Source organism: Salmo salar, chromosome ssa04 (genome assembly GCF_905237065.1).
Source record: "Salmo salar chromosome ssa04, Ssal_v3.1, whole genome shotgun sequence".
Lineage (NCBI taxonomy): Eukaryota > Metazoa > Chordata > Actinopteri > Salmoniformes > Salmonidae > Salmo > Salmo salar.
The window spans coordinates 73,228,177-73,242,504 of NC_059445.1; the positions used below are offsets into that span (position 1 = coordinate 73,228,177).

A 14,328-nucleotide genomic window follows, 5' to 3' on the forward strand; every position below is an offset into this window, starting at 1 on the left:
ACTTTGGCGATGTCATTTACAAAATAGCCTCCAACTCTCTACTCAGCAAATTAGATGTAGTTTATCACAGTGCCATCTGTTTTGTCACCAAAGGCCCATATACTACCCACCACTGCGACCTGTATGCTCTCGTTGGCTGGCCCTCGCTTCATATTCGTCGCCAAACCCACTGGCTCCAGGTCCTCTATAAGTCTTTGCTAGGTAAAGCCCCGCCTTATCTCAGCTCACTGGTCACCATAGCAGCACCCACCCGTAGCACACGCTCCAGCAGGTATATTTCACTGGTCACCCCCAAAGCCAATTCCTCCTTCGGCCGCCTCTCCTTCCAGTTCTCTGCTGCCAATGACTCGAACGAACTGCAAAAATCACTGAAGCTGGAGACTCATATCTCCCTCACTAACTTTAAGCATCAGCTGTCAGAGCAGCTGACTGATCACTGCACCTGTACACAGCCCATCTGTAAATAGCCCACCCAACTACCTCATCCCCATATTGTTATTTATTTTTGCTCTTTTGCACCCCAGTATCTCTACCTGCACATCTATCACTCCAGTGTTAATGCTAAATTGTAATTTTTTTGCCACTATGGCCTATTTATTGCCTTACCTCCCTAATCTTACTACATTTGCACACACTGTATATAGATGTTTCTATTGTGTTATTGACTGTACGTTTGTTTATCCTACGTGTAACTCTGTGTTGTTGTTTTTGTCAAAGTTATTTGACTTGACTGGAGCCTAACTGTTTGCTGAGGCAAAAGTTGAGACAAAAATCTGATAGACTTGAAAAATGTATATTCGTAACTATAAACCCAATCTTTGTTTGAAGAGACCTTTCCCACAGGGCAAAAACTGATTTGATCAATGTTGTTTCCATATAAAAAATGCAATATAATGATGTTGAATCAATGTGGAAAAGAGATTGAATTTGCAAACATTCATCAACATAAAATAATTTTGTATTAACCTAAATCCAATGACATGGTTACTTTTTTTGTTTACTTCACGTTAGTTGACAACAACCAAATTTAAATCAAAACTATACCTTGAAATTACATCTGCGCCCAGTAGGTTGTGAGGTTGGACATACTTCATTCGTCTTTGTTGATTGGAAAGGCCACTGTAATTTACTTTATTTCAGTGAAAGCTGGCAGTTAAAAGGGTCAGCATTACATTATAGGGCCAACACTACTAAGAATGACACACACGCGCACACACACACGCGCGCAGACGAGCGCGCGCACACGCACGCACGCACGCACGCACGCACGCACGCACGCACGCACGCACGCACGCACGCACGCACACACACACACACACACACACACACACACACACACACACACACACACACACACACACACACACACACACACACACACACACACACACACACACACACACACACACACACACACACACACACACACACACACAGTCTCTCCGTTGCCAGAGAGACAGTACTTCACTCACTATGGCAGGTTGCTGCCCGTTTCCGGGTGCCACACTGATTTTGCATCACAGTAACCAAAAATAGACATTCAATGTTTACAGGCTGGACAGACTTGGAGCAACACTAGCTCTGACTATGACAGATCCACATCAATGAGATCACTGGCTCTGTTTGGCTTTAGTGAAGAGAAAGAGAGAGAAATTGGGAGAACGCAAGAGAGGGAGGGAAAAGGAGGAGGGGAGGGTTAGAGCCTCTCCTGATTAATGATGCAGTAGTAAATGGAGTCTTTTGTTGTTCACGACAAAAAACAAACTATAAGTACAAACTAGGAAACATCTACGCCACTGCACAGGCATGCATGAAATGCCCCTCATGTAGTGAAAGCCTATCGTCTTCCTCACTGAATAATCACTTCCTTGTTAGCATGGGAAGAGGCTAGGTGGCTGTTGGCGGCATCACACCAGTCAACATCTCTGAAAGGGTGAGCAAAAAAGAGAGAAGGGAACTGCAAAAGCAGTGCTGTATTTATAGTCTCTGGGAGAAAGGGGGATAGGCCAGTGGGGGTCCTTGAGTGATGGGACTCAGAATAATGCTGCCTGGATCTTTTTCACGCACGGACACACACAATCCCAGAGGACACAGTCCCTAAATATACAAACTTAAACAGTGGAGACAGCGCTATTGGAGGGGGACTCACAGATCTGTCAGCCCAGACACTTCAAAAGAGCCAAGAAGAAGGAGAAAGCCCCGGGCTATGACAGAGGATAATGCAACCGGTTGAAATACCCTCCCCTGATGACAAACAGAGACCCACTGTAATTCATTATTAACCTACTATTGTACAGCTTAATAAACACTTAGATTGAAGACTACAAGTCCTAGCCATCTTTGAAAGTGATAGGTTGGGGTTGACAATAGAGCCAGTGTCAGGTTTGGGACTGTCAATAGAGCTTATCTCAAAAGTAGGACAGTACTGTAGCTAGTTGTCCTCAGTGGTGTACTGTAACTGTAGCCTAGTACTAGGTGAGGAATGAAGAAGCCATTGATTTTGAAGTCCTTTAATACGACCACAAGAGGTCACTAGAGCTGGGTGTTTCACTGTCAACACCTCCCTTCCTGCGTACACTGTTCTGCCAGAGTCAGGCCAGTTGATGTAGACGTCCTGTCATGGTAGCAGCCACCATTTATGTTGCTAAGTGATGCCCGGCTATAGCATTGGCATAATCATGGCAGCAAATGCCACTCCGAAGTTACTTTTTTCCACCTACCCTGCAGGAGACAAAATGATAGCTGCTCCCTCGTGTGGCAGGATGACCCAACTGCAACCTGTTTCTGTTTAGGAATGTTACACAAGAGGAAGAAGAGGACATGGGGGATTATTCACCAACAAACACATTACAGTCACATCACATTTACCAACTGTTTGTTCATACTGACCGACTGAACGACATCAGAGGTATCAATGAGTCTATCTAACCAGCAGTGAGGCTATCAAATAATTATACTGAACAAAAATATAAACGCAACATGCAACATTTTCAAAGATTCTACTGAGTTGCAGTTCATGTAAGGAAATCAGTCAATTGAAATAAATAAATTAGGCCCTAATCTATGGATTTCACATGACTGGGAATACAGTCACAAATACCTTAAAAAAAAGAAATTAGGGGCATAGATCAGAAAACCAGACAGTATCTGGTGTGACCACCATTTGCCTCATGCAGCGCAACATCTCCTTCACAGAGTAGATCAGGCTGTTGATTGTGGCCTATGGAATGTTGGCCCAGTCCTCTTCAATGGCTGTGCCAAGTTGCTGGATATTGGCGGGAACTGGGAACATGCTGTCGTACACGTCAATCCAGAGCATCCCAAACATGCTCAATGGGTGACATGTCTGGTAAGTATGCAGGCCATGGAAGAACTGGTACATTTTCAACTTCTAGGAATTGTGTACAGATCCTTGTTACATTATCATGCTGAAACATGAGGTGATTGTGGTGGATGAATGACATTGCAACGCGCCTCAGGATCTCGTCACGGTATCTGTGCATTTAAATTGCCATCAATAAAATGCAATTGTGTTCATTGTCCGTAGCGTATGCCTGCCCATACCATAACCCCACCGCCACCATGGGGCACTCTATTCACAAAGTTGACATCAGCAAACCGCTCGCCCACACAACACTATTCAACTGGTCTGCGGTTGTGAGGCCTGTTAGACGTACTGCCAAATTCTCTAAAATGACGTTGGAAGCGGCTTATGGTAGAGAAATTAACATTAAATTATATGGCAATAGCTCTGGTGGACATCCCTGCAGTCAGCATGCCAATTGCACGCTCCCTCAAAACTTGAGACATCCGTGGCATTGTGTTGTGTGACAACATTTAGAGTGGCATTTTATTGTCCCCAGCACAAGGTGCACTTATGAAATTACCTTCTTGATATGCCACACCTGTAAGGTTGATAGGATTATCTTGGCAAAAGAGAAATGCTCACAAACAGGGATGTAAACAAATTTGTGCACAACATTTGAGGAAAACAACATTTTTTGTGTGTATCAAAAATCTCTGGGATCTTTTATTTCAGCTCATGAAACATGGGACCAACAGTTTAAATGTTGCGTTGATATTTTTGTTCAGTATGTGTAATAAGAATAAATGGTGGCCTAAAGAAACAGTACCACTACTTACTGAATCAACCAACTTTTAGTTTTGATTGATTTTCTCTAAAGGATTATTTCTCTGTACAGTATGTCTGTACAGTCCAACACACACACACACACACACACACACACTACATTGAGGTAATTTAGCAGAAGCTCTTATCCAGAGCGACTTACAGTCAGTGCATTCAACGAAGGTAGCTATGACAACCACATATCACAGTCATTGCAAGTAAAACCTTCCTTAAAAAGCAGCTGCTCTACTCCCACTAGTTTCCCACATGCAGGCTAGAGGCAGCCATGCTGAGTATTTACTAGGGGTAGTATGGGAAGTCATACGTCACTTACAGCAAAGTGCCCTGCCTGGACCCAGGTCAAGAGCAACAATAATAAACTAGCTTTAATTTCCAGCAGCTTGGTGTGTAGCATACTTTAAACAAGCCTCCACAAAGTCAACACCTGTTTCTTTAAGAGCAGCGGGATACTCTAATTCATAGCAGAGCACACAGACAGACATGCTCTTAACATTTAGCCTTTATATCCATATATCCAGGCGATTTCAGATAATGTAAGAATGATTTATTCAAACTAGCCTTTGGGTTCATCCCAAATGGCATCATATTCCCTAATTTAGTGCACAGGCCCAAAGGGATCTGGTAAAAAGTAGTACACTATAACGGGAATGCGGTGCCATTAAGGACGTATCCATTGTGTTATGTTTCAACCCAAAGTTGCTCTGCTTGCAGGATGTCCTGGTGGTGTTGTATGAACATGGCAGAAGTCCATGAACATTTTGTTATAAAGATGATCTTGCTTCATCGATTCATCAAGGAATGGTATGCTTTGGTTTGGATGCTAATTTGGAAACGTCAACTGTTGATATAGGGGCATGGTATAGTTAGCTACAGAATGTGGTATCAAGCACTGAAAGTAACTAGCTGTTCTATTGTAAAAGTATTAATACCAATAATTCATCACCTTAAGCTATTCTTACACACGCAGCTAAGATGTCTACATTCACTAGGCCTACAACTTGGGATGTTTTGTATGTTATGGGGCAATCGATCTCACAACCTACATGTGAAATACAAGTGATAGAAACAGTCTCTGACAACAATCCAAGGAGTATCTAGTCTAGTTACCGCCGAGTCCATGTAGTGGCCCAGATAGATTCAGAGACGCACTGTGTTGAATCAATCAACCTGGAACGCTCTTTAAAGGGGAATTCTGGCAATGAGACTTCCGTTTTTTGGACTTGTTAATTAATTATATCTAGCCATTGATTCTGGAAGCATATAACTTATAAATGCCTCATGAGCTTAGTTTAACTGTCATACCCTATCCCTCAACTGTTTACCAAAAAGTGTTGGGGTGTCTGCTTTGTTGTTATTTCAATCGCAGATTGCCCTTTAAAAAGAAGAGATGAGCTGTTGGGATGGTGAACTGAACAGAGAGACGAACGAGAGCATGTGTACACAGAAAGCACTGCTTTATTGACTACACTGGTCAACCACTCCAGAGTGCCGAGGGGAGGAGGGGGGGACAGGGTCATAGTGGACACAGCCGTCGTCAAGGCAACACAAACAGCATGCAGATACAGTCACATGGAACATCATATTGCTTTTTAAAGTTTTGCTTAACATTGAAATTGTACAAAAAGGAAAAATAGCTTTTTGCACTAATGAAAAATACATGTTTCGTTTTTCCTCCTACAAAGAAGATTCTAATACAAGAAAATAAATATTGCAAAAAAAAGCCCAAAAATAATTTAAAATAGCTTTTCTTTTTAATATATGTTCAATATTTATCTTTGCTATTAACAAATGGCACAACATTCTTTGAAACAAAAAATACAGCAGGATAAACTCCTGCAACATTCATATTATCGTATTGTATAACTGATGCAGATCGAGCCGAAATGGGTGAGGAATTGAATTGTACACGGCAGCAGTAGATTTCAGCGCCTTTTAAGGACAAATAAAACAGGCAGGTGGAGGAGGGAGGAGGGACCATGTCAGAGTCTGCTTTGATAAGAGAGATCACTGACTCCTATCAAAATGATGGATGTGACCAGTAGGAGATACAGGACAGGTATTTAGAGAGTTAACATCCCAAATGTCACCCTGTTCCCTGGTGCAATACTTTTGACCAGAGCCCCAAGGGCCCTGGTCAAAAGTAGTGCACTTCATAGAGAATACAGTGCCATTTGGGATGTAGCCTGAATTTCGAGGCAGCAAAGTGATGCCAGATCAGTTACAAAAACTGCAAAAAATCTGAGCTTGGCTCGCTTGCAGAGACACTAATGGTAAATTGGCCCAACCTTAGGAGGAGCAGCTGTGGTTCTGGATATTAAACCTTATCTCCTGGAAATGGACTCATAAGTGCATACAGGTCAGGGAATGAACATCGCAAAAAAAATCAACATGGGAACAACTTATTTGAACTGTGGAACTTGAACAGGAAATTGAAATAAACGTTCCTGTGCACTCTCTGTCCATATGAACATTTGAAATGTCATTGGATTACATTTAAAAAAAAAGTTTGAGCCTCTAACTTCTGGAGGGGAACTATTGGTTTTAATGAGAGCAACACATTCTGTGACCCTGCTGGTCAGAAATAGTTTGTGTGCATCCCAAATGGCATACTATTTTCTTGATAGTACACTACTTTTGACCAGTACCCGTAGTACACTATAAAAGGAATATTGTACTATTTGAGACCCGGCCGCTGTGCTGCCAAAGAGCAGCGGTTAGTTTCCTGTGAGCGTTCTCCACGGAGGAAGTGAGAGAACAAAAGATCTCTTCCAGGCTTCAGCTGCACGCTGATCAGCACACTGGAGAGCCGGCCTGGCCAATTGAACTATCAGCCCACTGGAGAGCCGGCCTGGCCAATTGAACTATCAGCCCACTGGTGAGCCGGCCTGGCCAATTGAACTATCAGCCCACTGGTGAGCCGGCCTGGCCAATTGAACTATCAGCCCACTGGGGAGCAGGCCTGGCCAATTGAACTATCAGCCCACTGGGGAGCAGGCCTGGCCAATTGAACTATCAGCCCACTGGAGAGCCGGCCTGGCCAATTGAACTATCAGTCCACTGGGGAGCCGGCCTGGCCAATTGAACTATCAGCCCACTGGGGAGCAGGCCTGGCCAATTGAACTATCAGCCCACTGGTGAGCCGGCCTGGCCATTTAAACTGCAATTAGCAATTTCCCCTTTTGTTTTATCAAATCATTTTCTCTCTGGTTGTATAAAACAAAAGCAAAGAAAGCAAATAAAAGTAGCTCCAGTAAAAACAGAAGTGTTTGCACTGAGTTTGTGTGCCACACAGAAAAAAGGAGAGATGGGTGTTGTTCAGATTCCCTGCCTGTTTAAGTACACTGTGTGGACAGGGCGCAAACACCCTCTCTCTCTCTAAGCAGCAGACTGACAAACGCTCTCTCCACTACACATGCATGTCATTATTTGACCTTAAAGTTTGAACAATGAAGGAGTCAAGGCGGGCTGGCGGAACACTGAAGCAGGGAGGGGAGACAGAACCCTAGTCTGTGGGGTGGGTGTTGGATTGGAACCATACTTCACTGTGTGGAAGCAGTCCGTCGACGGTCAGAGAGCTAAAGCGCCAATAAGGAAGCAGTTGGTCTGATTATGAGTCAGCATTCTAGTTATATGAGCCGCGGCAGAAGCGTTACAAAAACAGCTTGCGAAGGCTTTTAACAAGGAAACAAAACGGTCTCTAGTACAGTACTATACATTATTGTTGGTGCATACAAAAACCAGATAGGTAAACGGCAGTCCAACTACTACAGCCTTGAACCAGTTCCCTATGGGAGGAAGCAACTAACACAGAAGAGGAGATCCTTCTCAATGACGTCGTTGTTGTGTTCTGTTAGTGTGCTGATGGCCTTTTCGCGCTACAAACGACAACAGCAGCAGCAGCGGTTCCTAGGTGGTACGGAGACAGCACTAGGACATTCATCCACAGCCTTTCTCAACCCTATTTCAGGGGACCCACCGTCCGAATGTACGTTTTGTTCCAGCCCAGCACTAACACATGCTAAATTCAACTGATCATCAATTTGATTATCTGTATCAGGTGTGTTAGTGTGGGCTGGAATAAAACATGCAACCCTGTGGGTCATCAGGAATGGGGCAAAGAAACCCTGCTTGACGAGGATAATAGTAATACCATCCATCCATAGGTACTCTGTCAGATAATACTGTTCATCTAGGATATAATACCATCTATCCCTCCATCCATCTATACTCTGTATGAAAAGTGCAGTCACCTGCTGCCTGCTGGACTAAAAGACCAACCACCTCACTAAAACGCCAGCCTACTGTTTCTGAGAGGAAGCGGAGGAAGAGGACGTAGATGCCCACTCCAACAATAACAACCTGTTTTCTACTACGTTAGGGGCCGTACATGAAGGGCTCCGTCTAAAACACTGTCTAGTCTAAATTGGTGTATATATTGAATATTGAAACCAAGTTTACATTTCATCGTCTTAGCAACACGTAAACGACTAGGTGTTTGGGTGGATGCGGTGGGGCTACTACAGCGCTAACCCCATTCATCCACCCAGACGACCTATCTGCAGACAACAATAAGCATGGTTGTTGTTATTGTATACGTTGCAATCATAGAGTAAGAATGAATAGAATGTGCTACTCATTCCATTTCTATGGTTATACTGGTCTGTCTCCAAGGGTTACAGTGGATGGAAAGGAAGTGGCCAAATGAAGTAACCAGACTGGCTGCAGACAGACAGACAGAGCCACCTGACCAATACACTGTTTTAGGGGGTTTCATCCTGAATATGTGTCCCATCCGGGGACCGGAACAACAAACACAAAAATCTAGTCATCTTCTACATTCCAACCCTGTGATAACAGCACTGGGGGTGTCAGTGGGCTCTGAACCATCAGCCACACACACACACACACACACACACACACACACACACACACACACACACACACACACACACACACACACACACACACACACACACACACACACACACACACACACACACACACACACACAGTTCAGCAGCATTCAACTCTTCCCAGGTTGGGTGCAGGGGGGAACTGCGACACTCCATCCAGAGTAGGCCAGTGCCACAGAGGGCCAGTAAGTAACAGCCTTAAGGGAGCAGGGAATGGGAGGGTCCAAGGTGGAATAGTGGTGGTGGGTGTTAAAGCCGAGCCACACCAGGCCAGAGCAATGCGGAGCTCCCAATTGAATCGACTAGAACAGCGCTGCTGGCATCAGGTAGATTTCCGTATTCATGTCCTTCAGCGGATCCCATGGTGACACCGGAGAGTGAGGCTGCGTCCAAACCGGCACCATGTGCACTATCTAGGGAATAGGGTGTTGTTTAGGACGCTACCAGAGTGAGTGCATGCTGCCCAGTCTGTTTTACACTGTTCTTTGGCATCATCAACTCAGGAGACAGCCAGTTGGGTAGTAGAAGTAGCAGTAGTAGTGTACTGATTGAGACAGGAGAAAAGCTCTCAGTACAGTAGTAGTCAGTTCAAACAGTGAAGCTTTGCCAAAGGAACCTTTTCTATACATACTTATATGTATAAAATAGCCTTTTTATAGTATAATATATTTATGGTTTAACTTTGATTTCAATACATTTTCAACCCTTCTTATATGTCTTCTTCGATTTTTTTAAACCCTGAGAAAATACTGTGGACCACTTTAAGTATAAAATACAACTCTCTGAGACGAAAAAACAAGAGTTAAAACAAATTTACAAAGAACTAAAAAAAGAAGTCAGAATCCAGGAGTCTGTACTGTAGCTGATTATACCACTCGTCTGACGGGAGCAACAATGACTCCAGAAGTTGCTTTGTTGGGGCAGCAATTTGCACAAATATGGTAGAACTGTGTATCTGTGTGGCTTTGCGTGCGGTTGGGTTGATTCATGGCAAAAGCTGTATATACATCCTTTTTTAGGCACTACAATTAAGGTCATCTGTTTCGGTATGCTTGATTACCAATACAACAGGTTTCCCTTTTTTGATTGTAACAAATCAGATTATAGAAGTGATTGATAAACTCATTTTGGGGGAGCGACAGAAGGCACACAATTCGTTAAATATTGTTTCTCCAATGATTCAAACGGAAGAGGAGGCAGAGTCAGTGAAGAGCTGACGTAATTCTCAAACAGTATGTTACAACAATGGCTGAATGCAGAGGGAGTAGCTTTGAGAATGTAATCATGTGTGTGTTTGTGTAATGTGTGTGGTGTATATGTACGTGAGTGTGTTTATGCACAATGTTTGCATTACAGTTCCTGTTAGCTATTTGTGCTTTTAAAGGCTAATATTTGTGTGATATTTTCTGTATATTTCTCAGACTGATGGGTTAGCCCATTAGACCTGTTCTGGGTCTGATTCTGAACTGAAAGGCTTTTTAAACATCATATCCCAGGGATTGCATCATGGGATCCATCTTAGGTCATTTGAAAATAAGTGATTCACCTGAACTAGCTTATAATGTCCACAAAGTATTCACCCCAACTCTTGTGGTTAGTTACCACTGACACCACGTTGCTAGAAAGGGTTGATGACATGGTTTACCACCGTGTTATACTTCAACATCTAAACCAAACAAAACCTAAACGTAACATAGTCCAAATCCACTTTCTCTTTGTCTTCTTACATCATCATACAGCCTTTGTTACTTTAACTACTAACATCTTGGATCTCATTGTTTAACTATGTAGCAGCTACATTCAAATCCCCAGAACAGAGCACATAAAATGATTCATGACTAGTGATGTACCGAGATTTGGTTCATTAAAGCGATCTAGAAAGAAAATAACTACAATTTTAATATCAAGAGCACAGACAGAAGCCGTGGCAGCGGGAGCTGGGATGGAGCTCCAGTCAGTCTGAGAAAACAGTGTGTATTCTGGTCAATGGCGTGTGTGTGTGTGCGCGTCTCAGTTTTTTCTACAAAGCCAGCACGCTCCTCCTCAGCAGGTCCTCGCTCCCAGAATGCAACTGAGCCAGACGAAGCTTGCGGGCGCTGGAGCGTGTGTCTGAGTCGCTCTGCTCGGCGTCAGAGAAGTAGCCGTCTGTCTCGGGGTCCAGCAGTGATGATGATGTCTCCTTCACTGGGTGGGGGTCCCTCTCTCTCTCCCTTTCCAGGGGGCGCTCCACAGCTTCCTGCAACCCCCCACCCCCACCCTTCCCCCGGGACTTTCCCTGCCGGTGCAGGCGGAGGCGCAAGGCTGTGCGGGGAATGGGACCCCCCCCTGACCAAACCTCAGGCACTGTCCCAGGACTACTGCATGGGGGGAAACAGGAGGCCAGGGGGGCGGACGCTACCCCAGTACCCGTGAGGCTGTCCCAGGGGCCACGCTCCTCCGAGATGTGACAGGAGTCCATTTTGGAGGTGGGCGGCTGCGGTGGCGGGTCCAGAGGGGCCTCAGTGCTCCTAGTCTGGGGGTGGCGGTGGTGGAGGGCCTTGGTGCCCCGGGACCTTTCCCCTCTACGAGCCCCGTGGCCTGGCCTCTCCTCTGCCAGTAGAGCCCCCTTGGCTGTGGAGGTTGCGGTGGCTGCAGCAGCAGGGGGGGTGTCAGTGGTTGCTGCGGCGGTGTTGGTGGTGGAGTGATGGCCCCGGGTTCGGGGCTTGCCCCGGGTCTTGCGGCCAAGCTGAGGGGTCTTCCAGGTGGACTTCATGGAGTGGTCCATCATAAGGCTGAGCAGGTTCTCCTCTCCCTGCAGCAGCTGGTCAGACAGCAGGCTGGCCGTCTTGTCACGATGCTGCCCGCCGTCCAGGGCCCACTTGCTCAGCATGTCGTCAGCCGTGATCTGCACCGACTGAGCAAGCCAGCTGTCAAACAGGGAGTTGTCCAGAGGGAAGGTCTTGGGGAAACCTGGGGGAGAGACAGACAGACGAAAGGTGAGAGGGACCATAGAAACCACACTTCAGAGCAGGGGTGTCAAACTCACTTCCTGGAGGGCAGTTTGTTTTTCTGGTTTTGTTATTTCCTTTCAATTCATGTCCAGTTAAGACAGACAACTAGGTGAGGGGAGATGCTAATTAAACATTGACCTTAATTGATCAATTAAGTACAAGGGAGGTCTGAAAAACAGACACACAGCCCTCCAGGAATTGAGTTTGACACCCTTGCTATAGAGATTCACAGTGCTTCGGTTGATCTGACTATGACCATGATTGTAATGAATAATGAATGTCTGTGGGAGGTTAGTAAAATCAAATGTTCCATCCAAAATATAAAGCCTTTTGGGAGGAAGTCTGGAAGAACCTTGGAACCCATAGGAAGAGGAAGTCTGGAAGAACCCTGGAACCCATAGGAAGAGGAAGTCTGGAAGAACCCTGGAACCCATAGGAAGAGGAAGTCTGGAAGAACCTTGGAACCCATAGGAAGAGGAAGTCTGGAACAACCCTGGAACCCATAGGAAGAGGAAGTGTGGAACAACCCTGGAACCCATAGGAAGAGGAAGTCTGGAACAACCTTGGAACCCATAGGAAGAGGAAGTCTGGAACAACCCTGGAACCCATAGGAAGAAGATGTTTGGAAGAATCCTGGAACCCATACGAAGAAGAAGTTTGGAAGAACCCTGGAACCCATAGAAAGAGGAAGTCTGGAACAACCCTGGAACCCATAGAAAGAGGAAGTCTATAACAACCCTGGAACCCATAGGAAGAGGAAGTCTATAACAACCCTGGAACCCATAGAAAGAGGAAGTCTATAACAACCCTGGAACCCATAGGAAGAGGAAGTCTAACAACTCTGGAACCCATAGGAAGAGGAAGTATAGGACTGACTGAGTGACGGAGTACAGAATGGGGGATTTGACCACACTTTCTTTCACTGAATTTAAAATAATTTCACAGACAGTATGTGTGTGTCCCAAATCGCACCCTATTCCCCATATAGTGCACTACTTTTAACCAGAGACTAGGGGGATGGTCAAAAGTAGTGCAGTACATAAGGAATAGGGTTCCATTTGGGACTCACCCTATAAACCCATTTCCTGTGTGAGTCTAAACAATTCATTAGCCCTGTTCTTGGTCTGTCAGTCCGTCTGTGCTTTGTCACCACCACCAGGGACTTTCACTGTCAAACGCAGCTTTTGGAGACGATGCATGCTGTCTGTGTATATAAGATATGCATGGCTCCTTGTCTGTCATTATGGCCCAGTGTTAGCTGCCAGAGCCTCTCTGCAGCCTGGCAACTCCGGTTCTCACAGGGCCAGACAATAGAGGGAGAGAGAGAGGGAGGGAAAACCAGAGGTGGGACCAAGTCACTATTATTCAAGTCACAAGCAGGTCTCAAGTCAAAAGGTCCGATTTCAAGTCGAGTCCCAAAAACAACGGGTCGACTCTCGAGTGAAGTCCAAGTTGTGCATTCTAAGAGCAAGTCAAGTCGAGTCACAAGTCTTAAGTCAAGTAAAAAAAAATCTAGGCATGGAATGTTCAACTACAAATGTGTCTATTTACTGAGGCTACCAGGCAGCCCTTTTCATTATTTTGTCTAAAACACATTTTGAGTATGTAATTGTAAAATAGGGACTTGTAGCAGTCGTAAGGGCATGAAATCAGCAGAAGGCAAGGCAGGTTGACGTGCTCAGAGTGTAGATTTATTTACAGGTCTTGGTGATCCAATGGTGAAAGCATATCATACAAAATATAGATTTACCAAATATACACAGGCAATAGCCTCTGTATCAGGCTTAACCTGTCCAATCTAAACAGACACAGGTCGAGGGCAAGACCACACAGCCTCCCCATGAGAAACCAAATCAAATCTGTCTAACAGGAGCTCAAACAGGTAGCCTACATAAAGGCCACATTCCCCTGCTCAGACATTGCATGAATGGTTGCATGCCACGTCATCAACTGACAGATTGCTATAACATATGATGTGGTTAGGGGGATACCTAGTCAGTTGTCCAACTGAAATGTGTCTTCCACATTTAACCCAACCCCTCTGAATCAGAGAGGTGCACATCTTCAGTGCCCAGGGAACTGTGGGTTAACTGCCTTGCTCAAGGGCAGAACAACAGATTTTTACCTTGTCAGCTCAGGGATTCAAACCAGCAACCTTCCAGTTACTGGCCCAACGCTCTAACCACTAGGGTACCGTTAGCTGATACTAATGCTGCTAGGAACTGGGAACTCAGAAATCTCTGACTTACAACTTCAGTGCATTCAAGACAACTGG

General features: G+C 45.0%; 1 protein-coding gene across 4 annotated transcripts in view; it reads right to left on the reverse strand.

Annotated features, from left to right (window-relative positions):
- Window positions 1-5,587: 5,587 nt before the first annotated feature.
- The window catches only part of LOC106603811 (protein Jade-1), a 253,496-nt gene continuing 244,755 nt past the window's right edge, over window positions 5,588-14,328 (reverse strand). For all 4 annotated transcript variants that reach the window (XM_045717329.1, XM_045717328.1, XM_045717327.1 and 1 more), the window contains one exon: window positions 5,588-12,012. In XM_045717329.1, coding sequence (XP_045573285.1) covers window positions 11,084-12,012 — 929 coding nt within the window. In that variant the 3' untranslated portion in view covers window positions 5,588-11,083. The remainder of the gene's footprint in view (window positions 12,013-14,328) is intronic.